At 39.0% G+C, this 25,948-nt stretch overlaps 1 protein-coding gene across 1 annotated transcript; it reads right to left on the reverse strand.

Annotated features, from left to right (window-relative positions):
- On the reverse strand, positions 1–25,414 carry HTR7 (5-hydroxytryptamine receptor 7). The gene is made up of 2 exons (XM_030487651.1): positions 24,827–25,414; positions 1–1,193 (listed from the first exon to the last, which is right to left on the reverse strand). Exons 1-2 carry the CDS (start codon positions 25,354–25,356, stop codon positions 443–445), a joined length of 1,281 nt encoding a protein of 426 aa, XP_030343511.1. The 5' UTR covers positions 25,357–25,414; the 3' UTR covers positions 1–442.
- Positions 25,415–25,948: the final 534 nt, after the last annotated feature.

Raw genomic sequence — 25,948 nt, forward strand, 5'->3', positions numbered from 1 at the left:
TTTTCTTATGAAATAGTTTATTTTTATAATAACAAAGTGGAAAGCAAGGAATTATACTGAACTTTTTATCATTCTCAGGTCTTTATTACAGCAAAAAATCTCTAGGATACAAAATGCATCCAACATTCAGACGTCTTAAAAGTTATCTGGGGCTAAGGGCCAAACAAATGGGTTAGACCAACTTTGGTCTTTCCTCACTGGCAACTCAAACATCCTGCACCCTTCCGCTTTCTGGTATTCCTCTTACACCCAAATTCTTGTTTCTCCAGGCTCACTAGCACTGGTGGGCTGTACAAGAATTAACCTTGCTACCTTCCGGTTTCTTGATGACTGCCTTAAAAGTGCTCAATAAGCCTGGTTCTTCCCACAACTTTTCTTTCAAATCTGTGGGGGAAAAGCCAAGTGGTAAAACAATAACTATCATAGTAAAGGACGAATGACCTTACAGAACAAATTCTGGCTTCTCTGCAAGCTTCAGAGCCTCATGCATTCCTGCAGCTGATAGCTTCCGGTTGATATTCCTGTATCTGCATTGCAGGAGGTTGCGATAAGTTGTCCGCAGGTCCCGATTGAAGAAGGCATATATAAAAGGGTTAATGAGAGAGTTTGCATAACCCAACCATAGAAAAGTTCTCTCAACCCACAGTGGGATACAGCTGCATGCTGTACCACAGATGAAGGGCCTGGCGGTTGAGAGGAGGAAGAAGGGCAGCCAGCAGACGGTGAAAGCCCCAACAATAATTCCAAGTGTAGTGGCAGCTTTCTGTTCTCTTTTAAAGATGGAAATGTTTTTCTTGTCATGCTTTAGGAGCCGTGAAAAATTAGTACATTCTTCAGATTCCTTATGCAGTTTTACAACTCCATTCATAGAAATCCCTTCTATTTTTTCTGGACGGGGAAAACCAGCAAACTTGTGTTTAGCAGCACTCCTCTTGGCAGCTTTGTAAATCTGATAGTACATGAAAAGCATCACTGACATTGGAATGTAAAATGCAACTGCTGTGGAGTAAATGGTGTAGCCGAAGTCTTGACTGATCAAACAAACCTTCTCATCATTTACATTTTGGGCCCAGCCGAAGAGTGGCGGTATAGTGATAGAGGCTGATAAGAGCCATACACACAGGATCATTTTGGCCATACACTTCCCATTCTGCCTTACGGGGTACGTAAGAGGTCTCGTTATTCCCAGGTACCTAGAACGATAATTTGGAGTTACTATATAGAGCAGTGGTTAACTGATAAAAGTTATTTCACATAGGTTGCCCTAAAATAAAACATCTTTGGCTAAGATGTTTTTTATTTTACATTTTTCAGTACTCTATTTGCATGTATTTCAAACTTGTAAAATCATGCGGTTTTCATATTAAGATTTATAATGCTATTCTGTATAGTGATATTCTGCATAAAAGGTCTTTTATTCTAGGAGGAAATCTCCCATTGGCCACAACAAACTGTGATTTTAATGAATTTGTACAATCTTCATGCAGATAACTCATTTTTTTGGCTTTTAAATAAATTCTGAAACCTAAATTTTATTTGGCTAACATATGAAATCTTGGGAGTATAGATGAATGCTCCCCCCACAAAGCCTACCACTTTTTGTGTTGAATACATGGTTAAGTTAAAACAAGCAAGCATTGATCTTCTTTCTTCTTACATATTCTACAGTTATGAAGATCCCTAAATTGTGATGATGAGTTGTCTTTCTCACTTTCATGTTTCAGATGGGAACATCAAACTGCAAATTTGTGAAAAGAGTAGATTATTTCAATACTACAGTAATCTTTTTATCATCATATTATTAGAAAGGAATTTTTTTATTATTATTATATTTATTCAATGTTCAAACTTTTACTGAAAAAAAACACAATCTACCACACTGTCAGTTCAAAAGACCTGGGGAAAATACATAGTTTTCCCAGGAGGTAAGTTTTGGGTGGTAACTAATAAAAAGGTAAGAAATATGTTTAGAAGGTGTCAAGTTTTCATAGAAAAACAATCCAAACAAATCAGTTCCCAACTTCTACATTTTGCAAGCTGTCATAGCTTAAACTATGTGGGTTTTCTAATAAAAAAAAAAAAAAAAAGTGCTGTGGCCCTATACAGCTGGACAGCAACATCTGAAGTTTGCGCTTACTCTCAACTACAGAAAATGTCTTTAATGCTTCTCTAACTATGGGAGGTTTCTCTTAGATGGAATTAGAGATGTTTTGGAGTTTTCTTTACACCTAACATTTTTACTTTGAATTCTGGTTTCTGCTCAACTGGAACTTAGGTATGAGTTACTGTTAACTTCTCAAATTGTTCTTTTTTACCTCTCCCAAAAGAAAGAATTTTGAGAAAAATCAGTGCAATTCCCTCTGTTACTTTTAAAAGAAATGGTTTCAAATTATGTTTTAGAACAAAATTTTGATTTCAAGACCTACCAGTGTTCAGTTGCACAGTGAAGGTTTAGAAGGGTTACAAAAAAGAAATATAGTAATGTGATTAAAAATTTTTTTTTTGAGCATTTTTTCCCTATTCACCAAGCAAATCAAATCTGAGTATTTGCCTGGTTCTGCAGAATGCTGCATTGTTGATTTTACTGCAATGCAGTAAATTATGGCCAGTGCTGCTGCTTTATACAAGCCCCCAGGTATGCTACAGTTCTAGAAGTAGAAAGAAGCATGATTTCATGATCTGTTCTGATGAGTAACAACAATCGCTCTCAAAAACATCATTGATTTTATATTAGTGCTATGTCAAGTGTTGCACAAAGGACAGAAATGGTTTATTATGCCTTATTCTCAACAGCATGCACAAGTACATTACAGCAGGCCAGAATTCTGCCAGTGAAGCTGTGCCTGGTGGGGCCATAAGCTAAGAACAAGTATTAAAGCCATCTCACTTTAGAGCAGTGCAATACATGGACCACTCTATTGTAAAAGACTGCTTCTTGTTCCCCTCACCATCAGCATTAGAATATAGTCACCGGAACATCTCCAGAGGCTGTGAGCACACTGTAGGGTCCATGGAAATTTCTGTTCTACACCATCACAGCTGAAACTGCTTGTGCTCTCAAGGAGCTGCGAGTTTTCCGAGGCACTCCAATATGTAGAAGAGCAGTTTCAGAATTTAACTACCTAAGGGCTACATTGTACTGCTTCAAGTAATCTAACTATAGCAAGGGTAAATTATTAGCTGCAGCCCTTCTGGGACAAGAGTTGCACGCATTTGTCTGAGAACATCACAATTTAGCTATAAAACAATTGAACATCTTTTGTGCAGAAAGATTACTTGTCACTTACAATGTGTTATTCTCAAAAAAATCTTTAGAAAGTCGCCTGTCTTCCTGAAGTATGTATTTTTCTAGCAATTACCCAATTAGTCATTAAAAATAACACACAAGGTAAGCTTTATTACGTAGCTAAAAAAGTTAAACTGGATTTCTGTAAAAATCAGATCTATGCATGCTCTGAATATCTGCTGATGTATTCTCATGCATCAGAACATAACAAAAAAATTCATGAAAGCAGAAGTATACTGAAAAGAATTAAAATTCATTAGTTTTGCCCTGGCACCACTTTTTTGGAAGCTATCTGAGCTTCAAAAATGCTATTTGAAATTAAAATACATTAATTAACATAAAAATATACCAGCATCCTTTCTGCCTTATCCATTTTGCTAAATGTAGTATGATAAAGAAGTCAGCAGGCATAAATGAAGGAGCGTTATCTTTTTATCTCTACATGCGAAATCCATTACTCCATTACCCTTGAAAACTTTTTTGCTACTTCAAAATAATGTAAATCACTACTGTTGTCTAATACACTGGAGCGTCCAAGGCTTAATAGATTCATGAACTTCAAAAGTATTGTGTCAAATTCATTGCAAAAATACGCTTTGTAATGCTTAATCTTTAATTACTGCTGTCCAAAAAAAAAAAAAAAAAAAAATTACTAAAGGTAAATCAGCTGAGCTTAAGGTACCATTCAAAAATATGTAACACCTTGAGACCTTACTGCTGGGATCAAATGAGGTCAAATTCCCTAAAAAGACTTTTTGATGTATCTCAGCTATCCCCCGCAAGAAAGAAGTGTCTCAGACTTGTTACTCCGAGATTTGTTTCTTTTATATGCCACAGATGTTCATTTTGATCTTGGTGAGGAAGAAACTGTGCCTCAGTTCTCACTTGCGAAAGAAGGGCAATGCTATTTCCTATTCCTCCTCCTCTGAGTTTCTTGAGTATATGGTTCTGCCAGACAAGGCATCTATCCATATTACACCCACCACAGTGAGGACCACATGTAGGTTACTCCCCAAAAGCACAGTATTGCAGATGCACAGCCCTAATTTCTTATAAACTGGTCATGGCATTTCTCATTCAGTGTTGCCTGATGATGTAGGCCAAACACCAAAGTGCAGGATCCTACAGCATGTCAGGCAACACTATGGGAAGCACAACACATACTCCAGTCATGGTCCTGCTGCCATTCCAAGATGAAAGGCTGCAGGGTGACTGGAGAAAAATGAGAAGGGAGAACCTGGCACTAGTATCTAGTGGTACAACAACAACAAAAAGATGATGGGAATTTTTTTGTACTACATCACTGAAATCTGGAAAACAGCCTCTTGCTCGAAGAGCTCAAAATAAGAACAGACAACACAAACCAAATAGACGGCAAATGGCAAGGGACAGAGTAAATTTCTTTTTAAGCACGTGTTTAAACACACAAGCACACCCCCATTCTGGATTGGTTTCTTATGATTTCTTCAGTGTCTCCTCTTCTCCACTGGAGGATCAGAAACTGCCCCTTTGCCCCAGTGCCATTCAGGTGTGAGGTGCACACAGGATGTTCAGCTCTAGGAAGGAAAAATGATCCCTTGCCATCCTCTTTCTGGAGCTCTGTTCAAACGCAGGTGGTGGGTAAAGAGCTCCCTCCTTGGTAGGGTGCTTTCATCGGCTATCATACACAATTGTCATTTGCCCCATTCACCCAGTGAACACCAACAATGGAAAAGATAAAATAACGAGTCCTTTCTTTCCTTTTGCTTGATAAAAATCTGGCTCCCCCGTGATCCAGTATTCATTCCCACTACCTCTAAATTGTCACCATTTAATGACAGGCAATTGTATAGGCAATTTAATATAAAACCATTATAACTGTATAGGACTGCTCCTGAGATCATTCAGTTTGCAGGTTTTTTCATTCTGGCTTTTTTTATACTGATGCTTTATAGTGACCACACAGAATAGTTTTTAACCAAACGGGCTAAAAAAAGTCTCCATTGCCATCTACTTGGACTGTAGATCACAGCAGCATTTCTTAATACAGTGTGCTCAATACATTAAATGTTACAGCAAGTGTTAAGATGTAATATATATGGAAAGCAGAATGGTATATGGCAAAATGAACCAGCGTCCACCGACCCTGGTGTCTGTTTCTGGCACATCATTTTGTCTCTCTGTGACTCTTTGTATTCCCTCTTCCCATTATGTTCGTCTTAGCTATCTGCTTGTTGTGATAAATGTTACTGCTTGCACAGTGATTATCAAGGTAGAAACTGGATCATCTCTGTGTCCCACTAGATGTTACTATATTTAAAGAATATGAAAGGTTCAATACTGTTTCTTTTCTTGTAAATATATTCACTTGATTCTCTAAGCTAGGAAATTGTGATACGTAGTTTGCTTTATCTGCACTATAGTGGAATGTGTTCATACTGCCATTTACTTATCATCTACTAGAAGAACTTTTCAGGAAGATCTTCCATGTTGCTGAGTTGATTAGTGATTCTATAGATGTAGAAGAAGATACCAATTTTCCCTCAAAAAAAAAAAAAAAAAGAAAGAAAAAGATGTCAGCAGGGCCAGGCATGTTTGCATTTCAGGTTAGCCAGGCACGACTTTTCTCTGTGTGTGTGCTGTGAACCTGTTTTTTTTTCAGCAGTAGAATAGTTCATTTCCTTTTCTTTGTGGGTTTTTTCTTTTTTTTTTTTTTTTTCTCTGAAGAAGCTAAACATAGTTGCAATATTTAAACTGTAAAAGTGGTGAATTGTTCATAGCTACACTGGAAACTATGAGATAGGTCTAGTCCTTGCACCTTTTGAAATATCCAGAAATTTAACTGAGACTTAACAGCAGCATCAACTTCAACAATAGAAAGAAAATAGTAATAGGATGGTCCAATTTGGGATCCTGTGTCCAAAATCTTTCTTTATAATCTCTGTTATATGGCTGAAAGATAAAGAAGTGAAAGGACTTGCTGCTCACTGTGATCAAAGTCACAAAGTAATAGAAAACCTAACAGCTAAAAGCATTAAAACTGTTTTGAAGCCTCCTGCCCCACCCAATAACAAATTGAATGCACCATGACATCTGCATCTCTCGTGCCACTTTTGAAGCACACACATGTAATTCCTTTGTCTCTGGTCTCCATGTACTTAGTAGGCAGATAGAATTCTGTTCTAATCAGTCCATATTAGTTTCTCAGTGTTCACTGACCTGATTTAACAATTATTTCAGAATCAGATCAGCATCTTTCACTGTCTGCTTTTATGAAACAGATTATGGAATAGAAATAGAAACATTGTACTGGAAATTATACGGATATGTATTATAGCTAATTCTACCAGGAATCTTGACATATTGTTGTTACCGCTTACCATCTGTCTAGAAGTTGTGCTTAACCTCAGGTTCTTTCAACTCTTCCTATTTTTGTATTTTAAAATAGTAATAAAGCTGTTTTATTTCAAAGACACAAAAATGTTTACTTCTTTACTTTTGTGCTCTTTATTCTAATACAACAGCTTTCTGGATTCAATACATATATCCTTGTATTAGTTTCTTTGCCAACCCACTTCTATAGAATCCTGTCTAACGATTCACCTGCAATAATAACTTACTCTGAAGAACTAGTAAGATCTCCCTTCAGTGGCTGATTGCCTCATGATCTTTCAGAATTTCTCTGTTTAACTCAGTGGAACATTAAGAGACACTCCACAAGAATAGGAGCACTGCGCCATTGCTAAAATCTACCCAGCATTCAGAAATATTTACAAAAATAATGTGTTTATACTAAGCAAGAGACGCTCTGTCCCATGGACCTTCTTTTAAATACAATAAGGTATACAAGCCGATCAGAGAAATGCTATTCCCATCACATATATAAGTAATTGACACAGAAGTGAAGGGATAGAAACATAAAAAAAAAAAAAAAAAGACCTAAGTGCTGAGACATGAGCATTACAGTGTTTGACTGTGGTGTTGTAATGTGAAAAGTAATCTTGTTAATCATTGCGTGACAGTACTGACACTTGCCTTTCTGCAGTACAGACTAGCCTCATAATTACGTTGTGATAACTGCCCGTTTATTGTCTGGGAAGAGGAGGATGTTTCAGAGGCAGTAAAATGCTTTTTCTCCTTCCCAGAAGTGAACAAAGTTACTGATTTCATTGCATATATGACATCTTTCAGAATATGAATTAGGTCACTTTAAAACCTAACCATTAAATATTGTACAATGTTTGAATGGGAAAGCAGAACTGACAAAATCAAATCATTATTCAGTGGAGAAAAAAGTACTTTGTTCAACTAGGTTTGTGCTTCATGTAGTTAAGTGTTGAATCTTTTCTGTGTGATGTATCAGTACACAGTTTATAAAATGTCTTAGCACAGTGTCCGGCTTCCACATGTTAATTGCATTTGCTAGAAATGGTTAAAGCTCTAGTTCATCCTTCTCAGTTGATGATGAATGCAGTATTGTGAAAGATCTTAAATGTGTGGTTTGGTATCTATTTTTTTACGTGCTTATGCTTCACATTTCATTCAATTTCAACATTATTATTGAAACAGTCATACTTTAATTTTAATACTTGGAAGAATTGGAATGAAATATTTGTTTTGCTGTCAGTAAGGTTAACACTTTCCATTATCCCCCTTCTTACTCTCAATCACATGTATTTCCTTGAATTCTCTTTACAAGAGGAGGACATTTGTTCCTGCTGTTCTAGTGGGTACATATTGAATACAGTGCTATACTTTTATTGGGCATAGTAAAAGTTTTACTTGATTTTTCTTTTTCTCAAAAATCATTGTAGGGGTTTATTTTTGATAGAACTCAAGAAGTGTAGGCTTTCCTGGCAGTGGGGGAGGATGAAGTCAATCAAAATTAAATATCTGTTCATTCTAAAAGAATGTAATTTGCATAGAAGAATATTATGGTCTCCTCTCTTACGTTTCTTTTGGTTTCTCTGTACTTTTTCCTCTCATATTGCATAACTTCGCAACTTTGTATTTTTATTTTAGCTCACTTTTCATCCTTTTATTTCACTCATTCTATTTTTATTTCACTTTCTTGTCCTGCCTTATTTCTATTTCTCTCTTAGCTCTGTATTTTCCCTCTTCATTTTTGCCTACTGATCTAAGACATCCATCCTATAGATGGGGGGATGCTTTCTGGTTTCATTCTAAGAAATGCATAACAACTGTATTACCAGAAAGAGACGTGCAATGTCTTTCCGCTCGACTGCCATTATCTTAGTTGTAATTTCTGAAACCATATTCCTCTTTCCTTTCAGACCTTAGCAAATTTATTTTAACTGTCCTCATGTTTTGCCTTTTATTTTTCCCTTGCATGACTGCTGAAGTATTTGTCACCAGTCACCACCTCGTTCTTAGCTTTCTGACAAAACTGTTCAGTAGCCTTTGATTTTCCACTACAATAATATGCTGTTTGGAAGAAATGGTCCCAACATGTAATTGCTGACATGTATCTTGCAACACTGCCTGAATGTTAGCCAATATTTTGCAATTACCCAAATAAATACTTTGTATTATAAACTAAAAGGTCTGATTAATTGTCTTTGGAGAAAACAGTGCCTGTATATTTCCCTTCTTCTACCTTCACCAATGATGTAAAGGTAGGAGACATTAGAAGGGAAAAGGATTTCAGCCCATTGCATCCTTCGCCAGCTTCCTACAGTCTAGATGCATTTGAAAATTGAAAAGATTTGGCAGTGAAATACTTAGAATTAAATTGCACACTGTAATGGAAAACTTCCTATTTTTAAAATTTTTCAAAATGTCTGAACTCTATCTTTGGATTTCTTAATCTCTGGTTTCCTGTATATAAGTGTGGTTTGTTTACTGAGTGCAATAGGATTAATTATATACAGAGCTCAAAAGTGTTTCTCACCCCACTTCTTGATAGATAATCTGTATCACTTTAAAAGCACTCTAAATCTCAGCAAGTCACACATAGGAAGAATCCATTTTCTTTACATGGTTCAACAATGTGCAAGGTCAAGAGAAAATAAAAAACAATTTCATGCTTTCTAAAATAAAATCGATTACTGTGTCAGGGGACACCCTACCCACTTCTGACCTTTCACACCCCTCTCCCTAGATTACTCGCAAGTTCCCTTTATTTAACATTGATATAATGGGAAGGGGGGGAGGAGGAGGGAGGGAGGAGTGAGAAGAGAGCCAAAAAACTTTTCCTGAATTCTTCTTTCTTTTCAAAAGCAAAAACTGTATTAATCAAAATATAAAACAAAGTATAATTCATAATACATCTTGCTACCATTTCAGGAATATTCCCTAGAGAAGGGCTTCTCGGGTTTTTTTAAGCAAGATGTCAAATTTTCATTGAAAAATTCTTCATGGAATTCATTATAGTATACACACAAACTTCTTCATGAGTGCAGGCCAGACCCAGACCCTTGTAAATTGTTACTGCTTCATATCATGGTATAACTTCCACTGTTCTACCATATAGCTGTCTAGTCATTTCATCAATCAAGGAGAAAAAGGAGAAGTAAAACATCTTCAAAAATGGCTGTTCATTGCTATATTCAATATTGTGATTTATATCAGAAAACACTATTTTGTTTAAAATTCACATTTCAGTTTATTCCATATAGAGCATGTTTTTATTATTCCAAAATACTTTAGACTCATAAAAACGAATTTGCATCATGTCAGCTGTTGTACCCATCTGAATATCTAGTTACATGTCACGTGCAATTAGATATTCAGATGTCTGTCTTATGTGACTATTTTTTCATCTTTATGTGTATGATGCAGTATCTCATTTTATTAAGTTATTACAATATGCCTGGCCCCTTTTTGAGGGGGCAAAGAAGATAGTTTAACCTTCTGATACTATTTGAGAAGACTAAGATAGGAAAAGCTTTATTTTAGCTTTGGAAAGGCACTGGTGGAAAATTCCACAGCTCTATCCTTTCTTCTTTTTTAATAACAAAATTGGGGAGGGATGCTTTAGCGCTGGAAGTAATTTTTATGATGACCTTAGTTTCTGAGGCGTTAATCTCATGTTCTGATCCTTACTCACAAGCATTTCTACCTCCTGCACAATAAACCTCACAGTCCTTCTGGCAATTACAGTCTGTCAGAAGACAGGTATTAACTATGGTCTTTTGCTGAATGCTTACATTTTTAAAGGATATAAAGCCTTAGATGATTCATTTGCTCACTGGCCTGAGCCACCTATACAACTGAAGATAAGTCCCTGAACTTAATTTGATCCTATGGGCTAACCAGTACAGAAAAATGAGAGTTGGATGTCATAAGGATAACCCAAATTGCCCAGCTGATAGGCAGAAGCACTCCATAGAGTTGATATTTTCTGATAGGAATAGCTTTGCCTTTCCCGTGGGGGAGAGTAACTTAAAGAAAAGATATGGTTCCTTGAAGCACCAGCTGAGATGAAATTCCTACTCTGTTAGGCAGTTCCTGAGCAAAAGAAAATAGAGGAATGGAAAAGAATACGTTTTGCAGGTTAAGAACTGGAAAATTCATGTTTTCCTCTTTTGGTTTCTCCCATCTTACCCCTCTTGTCCCTCACTCCAGAGGTATTGTCAAGGCCAATGAAGATTTCAGGGTTTTGTCAGAGTCTGCAGTACTTCTACCATATCCCCTACCCCAGTCCTTTACTGCCCTCAGAAGGGGGTTTAGTTCTCAAACTCACAACTCATTTGCAGAGCTCAGATCTCTTGCCCTCCCATGTCCTGACTGGTGTTCTCCTGCGGCAAAGACAAGCGTTTGTAATTCCAGGCCAGCCTGCTGGCTTCAGCCAGGCCAAAGCAGACATGCCAGGAGACAACCACCAGACATATCTCACTCTTGGGATCATCCTGTGCTGTGCAAGCATTCAAATGGGCTATAATAAAAATTGCAGTGTGTTTTCTCTCAGTTCTGTACTCTGCCAGACACCAGCACGAACATCCCTTAGGTAAGCAATGAGGCAGGCTGATAACCCACAGGATCTGTGCCTGTATTTTGGTCAATGTATCAGCCTACAGCCTTCTCGCAGGTGCGTGGAGGCACATACACATACACACACACACAAGATGACTCTTTGTAACTGGCAGCAAGGTGGATCCCAGGATGTATATGCTACAAAGAAACTGAAGCGTGAGCAAACTCTAGGAGGATCTTCAGACAGCGCACTGAAATGCCGGCAGACACCCATGGGAGGATGCCTTTGTGGATGCAGCTGAGGCAGCATGGAGAGTTTCGCAGGATGACTGGTGGAGATTCATATTGGGGATGGGACACCAGGCCTTTCGATGGTTCTCAGGAGGAGGAGGTTGCCGAAGCAGTTCAGGGATGTCCAGTTCAACAACACAAAAACGCAGAACTCCCAAGTCCCTGCACCCAGTTGAGCACTCTGTTCCCTTGCACCATCCTGGCATAAGACCCTGGGACTCCTGTGACCCCTGCTTTCTGCGGAAGAAAGCCTAAACACATAGAGAGCTGCAGAGCTCTGCAGCTCTGCAGAGTGATCAGGGAACCTGAGTATCGGTGTTTGCCCTGAGCATACCAGGCTGTCACTTTAGATACAGCTTAAGTGGTCTGCCCAGAAGCACAAAAGAAGCCTATAGACCCTGACCACTGGGTCACAAGCCAAGGTTGGTGCTTTAGTTGCATAACCAGGCTTTTTTTTTGTGTTTCTTCAGGTATGCTAACAGATACCTTCAGCTAAAATGTGTGGGGGCTTTATTTCAGAGCTATGAAAAACTGCCTTTTTTAAAATGAAAACTCTCTTCAGGCTCTTGTAACGTAGAAATGGCTAAGGTGATTTTCTCCAACTGTACTACATGAGTCACACTTGGATTGACACTAAACATCAGCCTAAAAGGAATTATTTTGAAAGTTATAATGGTGTTTCAAAATGAAAGCCTCCTACAACTGTAACTAGAAAATTATGACTGATGTCTTTAGTACAATTAAATGAAGCATTTCAGAAACTTCCACAGTATAAGTGATGAATGAAATGAAAAATCACAGCTCATTGAACTGATAATACCACTATATTAAAACAAAGTATCTTCAGGGAGTAGCTATGTAAATGTGCTGATATTTATGTTCCCTCCCTTCCTTGAATGCAAGCAATTTAAACATAATATCTCCAGAAAAAACACCTAAGGAACAATCCCCTCTAGCATACTTCTTCCCTCCTCCCCCTTCTTTCACTCCCTTTCTCTGAAGAGACAGGAAAAATACTGGAAGGACCTGGTCCAAACTCTCCTCTGCTTCTTCCTGACAGCAATTTTGCAAGAACCCCAAGGAACACCTATATCGTCATTATGGATGAATCTCAATACAGAACTAATCTACCTGGACATTTTTGGCTTTGTCCATAGCTGTACAGGCCTGAAGGCAGACCTGAATTTGTCAAAAATCACACAAACATTTTGCTGTGTTCTGTGTATTGGGTATGTAAAAATTGTAAATGTTGGCCTCAAGTTAAAATTTTTTTGCACAAGCTTAGCAGAAAAAAACCCCAAACCACTAGAGTATATCAATAAACTGTGTTAGATACACAGGAAAATCAAAGTCTAAAGCAGGTTTATTAGAAATCTTACTTTTAAACATTGGGATGTACAAAGCATCTTGTGTAGAGTCGGTGTAGAGTCTGGGTTTTCTCTATATTACCTGTCGAAATGTCAGCCAGAGGTACCTACTGTTCCTAGAAAATGGGCACTGTGGGGTTTACTTTGACCTCTTTCCTGAAAAATATTTTTAAAACATTGTCATTGTAGTTCAGCATAAAATACCCTTTTCACTAACATGATCCTTTCACAAAGGAACTCTAATGCAAATAGATATGAAAGCAAGAAGAAAACCCACAAACAGAATAAAAGTGAGAAATGGCAACTTTAGGTTGTAACTGAGGTACTAAAGCAGTGAAAGCGTGCAAATAATTCTGTTTCATAAAGAAGTCTGAGATGAAAAAGGACCCTGTGTCTTCTCAAACACCAGTATATTCTGTCTGACTAACTTAGATCAGTGATGTTTTACTTGAGAATAGCAGCAAACAAAGAAAAGAATTTTTGTAAGGCCGAGTCAATTGAAAAAAAAACCAAACAAACAACAACCAACCAAACTACCCAAAACATGACGTACGGAGTTTGTGATAAATTTCCAAAGTACGAGTAACTAAGTACAACCCTAGTCAAAGCACTAGAAGAATAAGCTACCTCTGCTCAGAGTCACATACTGACAGGTATGCAGCAGTGCTGTGTGAAGAATGAGAAGAGCCATTCTGTGTTTCAGGAAAGTTTTCAAATTGGTCTTCATTCTGAAACTTATGAAGGAAAAATCTGAAGGTTGTTTTTTATCCTGAACTGGCTGGTTAGAAACACAATGGCACACTGAACCCTGCTTTTCACATACAAGCAAATGAACTGAACCAGCTTGTTCTGAAGTATTGAAAGACATCACTAGAAAATAACTTTGTGTTACTTAAAAAAAAAAAATCTAGCAAAATCATCTCAATTTCATAAAATATTTTAATAACAGAACATCCCATTCTGATCCCCTGAAATACCAGTATTTTTTTAAAGATGCAGACTGTGGAGTGGCTTGTTGTCTATGGAACTAAAAGCTTATCTCACTTCCTAATGTGAATAGGTCCTATCATAGGAAGAATTCACAACCTGTTTTGGAAGGAGAGGCAGTGGATTGGAGAGAGCACAGCATGAGGGGAAGTGATCACAGAAGGAAGCCGGGAGGTTAGATCGAACCATGTATCTGCAATTCATGAACCTTTTAGAAAAATGCTCTCCACAGCCCTTTCCAACAAAGACTTCTACAACAGGTGTGTATCAAAAGATAATAAGGTGATTCCTTCCCTGTAACTTATAAAAACAGCTATTTGTTTGCCTTCTCTTGATATTTTAGCAGTGTATTGTTTACTTGTTATTTGGTATAGAATGAGGTTATTGTGTCTCATCGTCTTTCATGTCAATGACTGTCAGGCCTACTGTAGCCACCACATCTCTCAGCTATATGTCATATATTTCCTTAGCACTCATTTTAACTAACTTATTTAGAGCATACTTATACTCCAGATTCCAAGTTCTCCTTTCCCATGTAATCCTCCTGCCTGCTGTCATTTTCTAAGGAAAATGTCTTATTCGGTGATATTTTGGAACTTAATTTCAATAAATAAATTGGTCAGATCAAGCTTTCCTCTATAAGCTGGAAATAGAAAATTGGTAGCAATTTAATATTACTTTACAAATATTTCTTCCCCTTGCAATCCCTTAGAACATTTAAATACACAGCTCAAGGTGCCCCTTAACTGAAGAAGAAGGTTGAAGGGGAGAAATGTCCCCTTCATGATGAAAAATAACTGCAGCAAATCCCAAATTGCAGTGGGTAAAACCTGTATGTTCAGCCATTCGCAGCGACAGTATTTAATAGGTCGTTTGTCATAATATTTATTGATTTTCACCAGCAGGTTTGGGAATGAAGAAGTAATGGGCACATGGTCACTACTTCTTTCTAGCTAACTGGTCCTCCAGTCTAATGAACTTTGAACCTCCTGGGTCTTCCTCAGACTTGCCACGCTGCAGTTCCATGTAGCTGGCTTTTTCCACTGGCTGCTTCAGTAAGATTTAATCCACATCCAGAAATCCATACTCCCCATTTCAGATATTATTGGGTCTACTCTTGCAAAGCCAGCTCCAAGTAAGTTTAGAGATCACTAGACAGGAAACCTGGAAAAAGGAAATTAGCCAGGACAATGTGTCTTGTAGAATAAGGGCCTGCCCGCAATAAGTTCCACAACAGTATATTCTTTTCCTTCAGCAACATCTTTCATAATTTTCCTCCTTTATAAAATCATGCAAAATCTGTAACAATAAATATTTTTTAAATACAGAACAAATTTCAACAGAAACTGCTATCTCCAACTTCACAGACATGAAAACATAGTACATCCAGTCTGCAGAATAAACCTTTTCCTTTTCTCCTGTCAGGAAAGGAGTCTCTGGCCCTCTTTCACTGGGCTTTCTGCACAGAATGACAAAATTTGAGGCCAGATTTAACTACTAGTTATCCAGAAATGATCATTTGTCCAGCTCAGTGTGTGTGTGTGGATTCTTTTACCATGCCTTTTCATGTTCCCCAGAATTTAGAGTTACACCTTTGTGCTAAAACAGAAATAGATACAGCTGATGATAGACTGTCTCCTCCTTCAAAGTCTTTAAAGATAGCAGGATATGGAGCTTATCAAGGATCCTAAACCTCTCCTCTCTGTTCATTTTACAGTGCTACACCACAAATGAAAGCAGTGAAATAAGTGGCGTGGAAGGAAGCTCTTCTCATCTCTCAGTGAGTATGTCTTTCCTTTGCTTTTCTCCTCAGCAAATTAGCAACTCTAAGGATGTTCTAAGATGTGGTGGCATCAACTTTGTGTAGAAAAAGACTAAAGTATTTAAGGTTTATTGCTGTGCCTACAGCTTCCAATAATATCAGTTCATATTGCCAGGCTGACAACTTCAAACGTGCATTTGAATTTAGGAGCAGAACTTTGGCATCAGTGTGGGATGAATCACCAGAGCTAGCTTATGGACATCTCAAGGAGCTTACTGCAAACTGCAGGTGTTTCAGATATTTGATAAGATGCTCCCTTCATTTCAACACCAAGGCAGAAGTGCAGAATCTTTGTGTTAAGTAACAGTCTTTGGAAATGTTAAACTCCAATTCACAAGCAAAAATCCACTATGCTATTTTAATTCCAGTTATTTTTGAAAAAATTAAGATCACGTTCTGCCAAACTTATGTAGCAAAAATAGCTTTTTAATATGACACAATACACTCTTTAGAGATTACAATTGGTATTGTTGCTAAAACTGCTTTGCTAAGAAGTGGGTCTCCAAATGCAGACTCTTAAGGTAAAAGGAAAACTGCAGTACATAACAATGCAAAAATTAAGTCTTTAAAGCCAAAGCTGTACTATTTTTAGCATCAAAACATCTTACTAGACTATTAAAGAAAAGCTTTGCATTTTGTCAGCAGCTGTTTTGGGTCATGGATATAAATATTTCCAAGTAATTCGTGGCAAGAAAACACTCTTTGTTCATCGATTTAGTATTTTGACTATTTGTTAAATGACAACTTACAGCAAATAAACAAAATTTAACAACCCACATGGAAAACTGCTACAAAAAGTTATTCTGGCAAATGGTACTGTGTATCTGAAATTATTCATGACAATCACAACATGTTTTTATGGGTTTTATTCATGATGACATTTATGTTGCACCCTGCCGGACAAATAGTTCCCAATGTGAAAAAAAGCACTATCTTTCATATGGCTCTAGCTCCATTTCCCACAATCTCTTTAAAGGAACATAAAAAACTGTAAAAAAAAAATTGATAACTAAATTTCCTTGTGGTTATATAACTTAAACTTCTACAAGCTAAAAAACTTGATTTCAAGTTTTTGACAGTACCAAAAAAAACACCCATTTCCTTAATATGTCTCAGGAAAAAACTCTGCCGCCAGCTTTTTCATCAAGACACAATGTACCTCTAAGAATAGACTTCACCCTGGTTTCTCCTTACTTTAAAAAAGTTATTTTTGTAATTTTCCTCCTTGTTTTTGTGGTTTGGGTTGTTTTTTTAAAAACAATCATGACTCTTTTGCAGTGAAATAGCTGTCCACAATGATGTTAACCCCTTCAGAGGGCTCTTGTGCTAGCTCACAATTTGATAGCAAAGACCAGGATAAAGACAGAAAGAATATAGTCTGACTCGATTTCCCTGCACATCTCAGTTCTGCGTGTTATTAGAAAAACTGGCACTATTAGAAGTTTCATTCTTGTCTATGCATTACTCAGAAAACTTGTTTACTGTTAGAGGTGAATCACTACCTGATCTGCGTACATGCTGGTATGTACAGAACCACCTATATGTATCAGATAATCTGGATGTTCTGTATAAAGCCTTCTAAGTAAACAGCAAGGTGCAAGGAGAAATGCAAAGCTGCCACACTTCAATTTTGTTATGTTAGTTCAAACAGAATAGAAACAAATTTTCCCTATGACATATTTAATTACTGGAGTCTTTTGGAAAGGAAAACTTAACCTTTGTAGTAAGATTTCACTCAAAAACTTTCATCTCTTTTTTCTATCTTCAGTATATATAGGAATAGATATACTATGAATCAGTCCTTTAGAAATAGTTGGGTATTTAGTCCAACATGAAAAACTAAAACTTGTTAGCTTTCCAGCTGAAAGAAACTATCCTTACCTTACAAATAGCAATGACTATTAGGACAAAACCACAGTGAGCATTGTTTTATGATGCTCATGCTTAGTACAGCCAGATATCAGAACTTGTGATTTTGCTCCCCAGTCTTTCTTGTCTGAGTCTGCACCTTGGCAGACTCAACTATTTCTCATGTTCATCCAAGACCTACAGTGGCCAGCTCTTTCTTTAGATTTCCTAGCCCACAGAGGAAGGACCAGATCTTTGTGTGATATACTGAGAGAGGAAAAAAGAGAGGTGTTTGTAGCTGAAAGGCAGTTCTATATGTACAATATCAACTGCACATGAAATAGGATGTTCTGTTTCAAAAATTGACACAAATGTTTCTGATAAAATGTTTCAAACTCTACCACAATGTTAAAAATAATACTGGGTTTATTTCAAAGAAATAAGATATTCTCCTTATACAATTAACAAGGATTTTTATAAATCAGTTTCAGACAAAATTGTCCCAGAAAAGTCAAAGAGCGTTCCTTGTTTAATTTCTGTTCCTCTAGAAGGTTGTGAGAATGTGCTACCTGTGATATAGTAATGTTGCTTCAAACATGATATGACTACAAATGCTTTGATGTTTTGTTCTATGATACTCTTTCAGTTCAAGAAGAACATTCTAGGAAAATATAGTTTGATGCTAGTGTACACAGGTTACACTACACCATCATGCCACTACGATATGTATTTGCATGTTTGTGATTTATATCAGGATATATGTCTGAAAGCTCCCTTCAAAAACTAAGAGGAGTGTTTCTAGAATTGCATTTTTCCCATGAATCTTGAAACAGATCCCACCTCACTTATGGAAACTATTTTTGTGACCTTGACAGGAAAAAATCACTTTTAAAATGTCTCCAGAATGCCCTGCTTGGCAAAAATGTGAATTAATGTTCCCTTACCTCTGACTTATCAGGCTCCTTTGAAATGTCTGGATGAACCCCCAAGAATTAGAGACCCCAAAATCACTTCTGAAAACTCATCCAGTGTTAAACCCTGGTAGGAGCAAATAGAAGATAGTTTCAAATATGGGGGGAAAGTGCAACATACAATTTCAAGAAAAGGCATTCTCATAAATGTGGTGTAACTGCAAGTCTCCTGGTACTGACTGAACTGTAATTCCCCATTCATGCATATCTTGGAACATTACCAACTACAATCACCTTTTCACTGCCACCTGTAGATTATCTTGCGTCTCCTGTGACTCCCTTCCAGCAACACAACTTAAAAGCATCCAGTATATAACAGCAATAGAATAATCAATCTACAGATTTTTTCTAGAACGTCTTCTAGCTTCCCAAATTTTGTTAGTCTCCACTACAGCAGCCACAAGACACACTAAACTTCAGATCTTATGCCTGTTCCCACTCCAGAAGGACAAAACTTCCACTTGTTTTGATGGTAAAGGAACCCCCTTTACTCACAAGTTGTGAAGTCTTCACAGAACAGTCCATCTGTCTGATAAAAAATCTTTTATTTGCTACCTCCCACCTTAGTTACTGCGCACCTGGTGGTCTAGTCATGAAGCATTGTTTTGCTATGTCTGTACCAGGTTACAGTGCAAGTAACTGCACATCTTGCTGGCTGCCTATGTGACATGGAGAAGATACCCGAAGATGCCACAGAAGGGTTCCTAAAGAAGTGTGATCGTGTTAGTACAGCAAAACACCCCAGTTTTATTTATTCTTTTGGAGCTGGCTCTCAGTGAAATATACATTATACTGCCTTATAATATTTAATGAATTCAACTTCCAATTCAACTTCTTCCTCTCAGGATCTGGGAGCAAAAATTTACGTAGTATCTCTTTTAAACGTAAATAATAAAACGGAGATTGCAGAACTGTTTGTCAAGAAATTTTCTGCAAAAAGAATCTACAACAACTTGAGGAATATTCTTTAAATGGACTAAATTTGAAAAACTACATGGAAAGGAATAAAAACAAATCTTTTTTTCCACTTGAGTGTATTGATGCTGTCTGTATCTTTCATAGTTACACAAGTTATTTACAGACTCAGAAAGAGTACAGTTGTTTATCAGGATGAACAATGGAAAGAATGGCTCTTGTGATGTTGGTGGTGATTAGGAATTATCTGCCACATTGACCCCAAAACTTTCTTCTGCAATATAAACCTAAATTGCAGTAACTCCACCACACACTTTCCCTATGGCGTGTTTTAGATTTTTCCCGATTCCTCAGTTATTTCTGTGTAAATATATATACTGAATAAAATCTCATGGGAGGCATTGCTGGTGGGTGCCCATATTATTTATAGATCCAAAATACAGGATTTTTTCCTATCTATCTCTACATATATATATTCTATCTGTATCTCCTGAGGGAACTGAGCAGGGCTGGAAGAACAGACTGCAGGCTTTTCCATCCATGGCCTGAAGGCAGAAGAAGAGTTTCATAGCTAGTGGGAAGCCACGCAGGGCTCTTAGGTGTCATTAGGCTTAGGAAATCATTCGCAGGGTTTTCAGGTCACATTATCAGTTTTAGATGTAGGCAGAATTTAGACATCTGGGATCTACTGAAAGTGCTTAAGTTTTTATTTAAATTTAGCCCCAAGTTCTTCCTGTTAGGCACTTTGAGGCCTCCTCAGTTTCCAGGCATGCACCAAGGACACTGGAAATGGGTGAGCTTTTAGGGACTGACATATTCTAAGGTGAAGCTTAAGTACTCATACTTACTTAGAGTATGGCAAAAGATACCAAACGGGGAAGAGAGGACTGATCCTCATGTATAAAAATCTTGGGATCAACAAGGATACTTTGGTATCATTTGCATACAAATTCTAAACCCTCATCAATTTAATGGAAGTCTGGAATACCCGTGAATAGTTGGCTAAGATACAGACTGGAAAGGTTCCCCAAAAAGTGTTTCATTACTTGTGTGGGTGTGGAGAAAGTGTTATAATTCGTCAACTGTATCTGAGTAGTTCTGTTACTTTATCACTTTCTAAGCCAAAGAGCTATTTTTAAATTGAATTAAAAATTGCTACTTATGCAGTTATCCAATGGATACTCTCCAAAACAGGACTTCTGTAGCTATCTTGGGTCAGAAGAACATGATGAATCAGCATGCAAACACCACCAGTTTAAATTCAATTAATTCCCTTTATATGTTCACTCACCCACTAAGATGTGGTTTGCATTCATCCCTCATACTTAATTCCCAATTATTCGTTCACTCTTAAATGTAAAGGAGTCTAAATGTGGTATAATTTATTTAATTTAGAACCAGAAAAGTGGAGCCTTGAGAGAAAAAACCCAAACACACTAATAAGAAATGCTTAAAGAAGGCTACTATTCACTGGTGCACAATTATCCTGCCAAGTTCTCTGTTAACTCCTACCTTTCTCCAGAGCTATGCCTCATATCATGGGTGGTGAGTATAGTGAAGGTAATATTGATTGTCCGGGTATCAAGCTGTCTTGCCTATTACATTCTTACAAAATTTAAAAAGGATGAAATACTCTGTTTCTCCATCACATCTGTTTTAGCTCTAAAAGACCTGCTTGTAAGCAGATAGCCTTCTTCCAAAGTGGAGGCTTAAATAAGATAAAGACACCTCAGAAATAACATGCTCATCTCAGGTCACCCTGATAAAGATTTGTGGGGGTTTTCATGTTGTGAAATGAAAGATATGATCTGAAGAAAAGCATAATAGTCCAAATCCTGGTATTGCTATGGACATTATCTCATGATCTTCATGAATTTGGTTCTTTGTAGGTAACAAAAAGATCTTTTCAAACTAGCTTCTTTCTTCTGGACCCTGTACAAAGTTAGAGATCCCCAAAATAGCATACTAACATCTACTTTGCAGCCTTAACTTTTATACAGCCTAAGAGCAGAAACAACTTTAAAAGTATGAGAAGTGCTTGATGAGTCTGACTAGCAAAAAAAGACCCTTTTTTTTTTTTTTTTTTTCCCCCAACAGGATGGAACCAGCCCATTTGTAGACTCCATGCTAATCTGCATCTTTCAGAGCTTTCTAACTAATAAATTCAGCTGAAAAACACATTCGCCGCTAAGGGCTGGGCAGCAAAATATCTCTGCATGCAATAGGCCTGCCAGCTGCTGGCATTTCAGGGCTCTCAGTGGCATGAGCTGAGTAGCACATATTTGTGCAAGAGAAACAAATCAAAAAGCCTCCTCAATTTACCCATTTTACCCTGTTTGGAAAGGCCTCAAAGCCTCTTTTTTTACCAACTATATTCGTTTGTTTAATAAAAAAATAGCAGTCTTATTATTAATAAAAATATTAATATTATATTGTACATTCATAAAATATATTAACTCTCCATAAAAACTTTGCCTAAGAGTTTGTAACAAACTTGTTAAAAAGAAAAATATATTAATTCAATAGTAATATTCTTTCCGCTGTTTACCTTCAACTGATTCTCATATCTGTTTTAGGAAGAACCTAGAGGTTAACAATGAGAATTTTTAAATATCCAACTTATTTGCTGTCTCTGCACTGCCTGCAACAGCCTCATCATCTTTCTCTCCAGGAGACACTTTACTAGATCATAACAAAGGCTTCCTAAACTGTCCTAAAGAGCCAGGTGGCAGCGCAATTTGTAATTCTTCTTCAAAAAAGTTCCTTTCTGCCCTATATTAACCCTTCTCCCCAAACAAATGTCTTGTGCTACAAGATTTCACTTTATTCAAAAGGCACCAAGAATAGTGGCCAGGTTGAAGGATGGTGAATTTCATTCACTCCTTCTCTGCTTTCCTGGTTCCTGGTTCATCTTGGTTTTGTATTCCTTGGACTGAGATAATAAGGGCTGTATCATCAGAGATCTCGTCCTCCTAGATAATATAAAACATGCAAGTGTTACCATAAAACCCATGGAAAAATGACCCTCTAAAGCACTACATGCATTGTGATTTGCACACACCTCACCCAGAGATGAATCTTTCCCACCGATCATTCAAGGCTTTCCTACTACATAAGTGCAAGAACCACTGCCAGTAAGTTAGCACCATTAAAATCAATGCTACACTGGCAACATTTCATCATCCACATTTAATTTTCATTTCTCTCTGGTTTGCATATTTTGTACTTATTCACTATTCAAAGATTAATTACATTCCAAGCTAATCTTTGGCCTTACTGAGCAGTGTTACAACAGTGTAAGATTATTTATTTTTAAATGGGATTACAAATCATGGAGATTTTTCAATTTTTTTATTGCCATGTGGTAGAGACATTTTGCTAATGAATTGCTGGCTCGTCTCCTTTATTTATGACATCACCTATCTTAACTATATAATGGATTTGGGTAACTGAGGTTAAAGCATCGTGATTCATAGAATTTTGATTTCAAGTAGGGAATAGACAGTAGTATAACGAATTATGAAGAGATCATGTTCAACAAACATTCAGTGATAGAAGTAGGAATGTAAAGACAAGAGGAGAATAATTCAGTTTTAAACCAGCACTTGTAGACAAAGATCAGTCTTTCAAAATAGGTTCTATTTTGATCTAAATACATAACCATATCTCTTGTTGGTATTTTGGGGGGAAAAGAAAAAGGAGGGAGAATGGAAAGATTACAGCAAGAAATGCAATCATCATTGTGACCAGTTCAGTCAAAGCCCCTGTTCAACACACAGCAGTGACCTCAAATGTTAAGCTAAGAAGTGAAAAAAGAGTAAAACTAAACTACCTCAGTGCTACAGTGTGAATCAGTCACACGTTCTTTCTTGGGTAAGGAATCTTAACTATGTTAACCTGACTTCAAAAGGCTCTTAGAAATGGAGGTGGAGAGCTCAGAGATGGACATCAAGATCAAAGAAGGGAAATACTTTATGTTGAGAGAGTGGAAAAATGAAATCACCTATCTTAAAAATAGGTAGGATAGAAAATGAGAGAATAACAATGGGAAGGCAGATAAGCTAGGCAAGTTAAAAGACAGTAAATTTCAAGGCAACAACAACGATTAAAACCCACCACCCTTTGATACTCAAAGTCTGCATGTGGATTTCACTGCTACAAGATGCTTTGCAGCATTCAGGTGACTGCTAGCCATTAAACAAGTGACGAAATGGCATTGCAGCAGGAGATGCTTATGAAAAAGTTAAAGTTTGGGATTTAATATAAACCATGATGCTCCTTGGCATGAAACAATCTACAGTTATTGTGGGAAGTTCTTTTGAAAGACTTTCTTTGCAGAAATCTAATGCAGAGTTCTTTCAGAAAACTTTCTGAAGTAGACAGCCAAGGATGGTGTTGGATATCAGACTTGAACAACTACTACAGTCTAAGAAGAACTAGGAAGTTCTTCGATTCTGCTAACTGTGTTGAGTTGTAAAGTTAACAGTCTCTCTCTAGCCACTAAAATTCTTGGCATGGGATTTAGGCTGTGGAAGAGGGAGGTTACAGGCTGCAACTTACTTTAGAATGGGACCTGCAGGAATAAAGCAATCTGTTAGCCTTCCTTTGCAGAGGAGAACTTAGACATGGACAAATGTGAGATCTTAAGTATGGACTTAACATCAGAAGTAAATGTCTAAGATACTCTTCTGCAGTCTGTACATACCTCCGTATTGCTTCTCTGCTTTTATCTCTCAGAAGAAGCTAAATGTCAATGAGCATAGTTTGGTTTTTAAGAGGGCAGAGGAAATTTTTTTAAAAGCAAACATTTGAAAGCAATTTTTCCTTCAAACAAAACGTTATTTGTCAAAAACGGTTTTCTTAGTTGAAATGGAGCTATTCTGGGATTGTCCTAGAATAATGATATAATCCTAAAAGGTATAATTCCTGCGTCTTCTCGGATCTGATAAAACTCTACTGAGCTCAGTGAGGTTACACTGTCACCGGCTTCGGAAGAACCAGCTCAAATCTAGCTGAGATATAAAGCAGCTTAAAGACACGTTGCAAATTTTAAAGCTGCAAATGCCCCATTATTTGTACAGAGCCACAGAAAACGTATAAAGGTCAGCTACAGGTTTGTTCTGATGCTTTGACGCTAATGCTAGCAGGGAAGTTACCCAGCGGGATAACCAGTTAACCCGGGCTGGCGGGAGCACGCATTGCTCAGGCGGGCTCCTTCGAAACGGAGCGCCCGCAAGGCTTGCTCTCGCCTCCCTCCGTGCTTTTAGCGTGTCTCCAACTCATTTCCAAGGGACCCGGGGGAGGCAAATGAGAGCCCTGTCGGAACCGCTCCCGGCAGGTCCCGTCCTCGGTGCCCAGGGGACGGCCCCCGGGTGCGGGGGGCGGCGGGAGGGCAGAGCGGACTGCGGTCCGCCGGGTGTCTCACCTGTCGATACTTATCACGCAGAGAGTCATGATAGAGGCCGTGCAGCACATGACATCCATGGCGATGAAGACGTTGCAGAAGAGGCGGCCGAAGATCCACTCGCCGCCGATTAGGTCAGTCACGCTGACGAAGGGCATGACAGCCAGGGCCACCGAGAGGTCGGCTAGGGCCAGCGACACGATGAGATAGTTGGAGGGCTGCCGCAGCTTCTTCACGAAGCAGACGGAGATGACCACCAGGCAGTTGCCGGCGATGGTCAGCAAGGTGATGAGAGAGAGGACGGCCCCGATGACAACTTTCTCCACGTTGCCGTAGCTGAGAATCTGCTCCCCGCACTGGGAGTCATTGGCGGGGAGGGGGCTCGCCGTGGGCAGCGCCGACGGGGGGGCCGACGGGCCGAGCTTCGCCAGGCTGCGTGGAGGCCAGGAGCCGGCGGCGATCATCCTGCCGCCGCCCAGCACCCGCGGGTCCCCCAGGACCAAGGGCCGGAGGTTACCGTAGAGGTGGCTGCCGTTGAGGGAGAGGACCATGCTGGCGTGAGCTGCCCATGAAGCCCCGCCGCCCGCTCGCCAGCTCTCCTCGCCGCCCGGTATGCTCGGGCTCCTCCTCGGGCACCGGGCGCCGCCCGCCCCCTCGCAGCCGGCCGCCCGGCCCGCGGGGGGGGCAGCCTTCAACTTCTCCCGCAGGAGCCGCGCTCGCCCGCGGCGCTCCCCGGGCGGCCGGGGGGTGGGCACGAAGCCATCGCCTCCAGCCCGCGGGGGCAGGGGCGGGCGGTGAGGGGGAGGTTGCGGCCGCTCCCCGCCCACCCGCGCCCACCGCCCGCTCCCACCCGCGGCTGCTTCCCTCCGACGGCTGCGGGGACCGGGGTGGGAGCCGCTCCGCCCCCCACTCCCTCCTCCCGCTCCGAGCGGGGGGAAAGGGGGTGCGCCTATTTCACCACGGCCCCTCCGCGCTGCGGCCGCGGGTGGCGGTTTCTACTCCGTCTTCTCCTCCGCAGCCGCCGCAAGCGGGGGTCGCTTCGAGAACCCTTCTATATGTATATATATGTGTGTGTGTATATATATATATACATAGGTGGCACCCGAGAAGCTGCGGGAGGGCAGAAGCGACCGCAGGCTGAGC

The sequence above is a fragment of the Strigops habroptila genome, chromosome 5, assembly GCF_004027225.2.
Source record: "Strigops habroptila isolate Jane chromosome 5, bStrHab1.2.pri, whole genome shotgun sequence".
NCBI lineage: Eukaryota > Metazoa > Chordata > Aves > Psittaciformes > Psittacidae > Strigops > Strigops habroptila.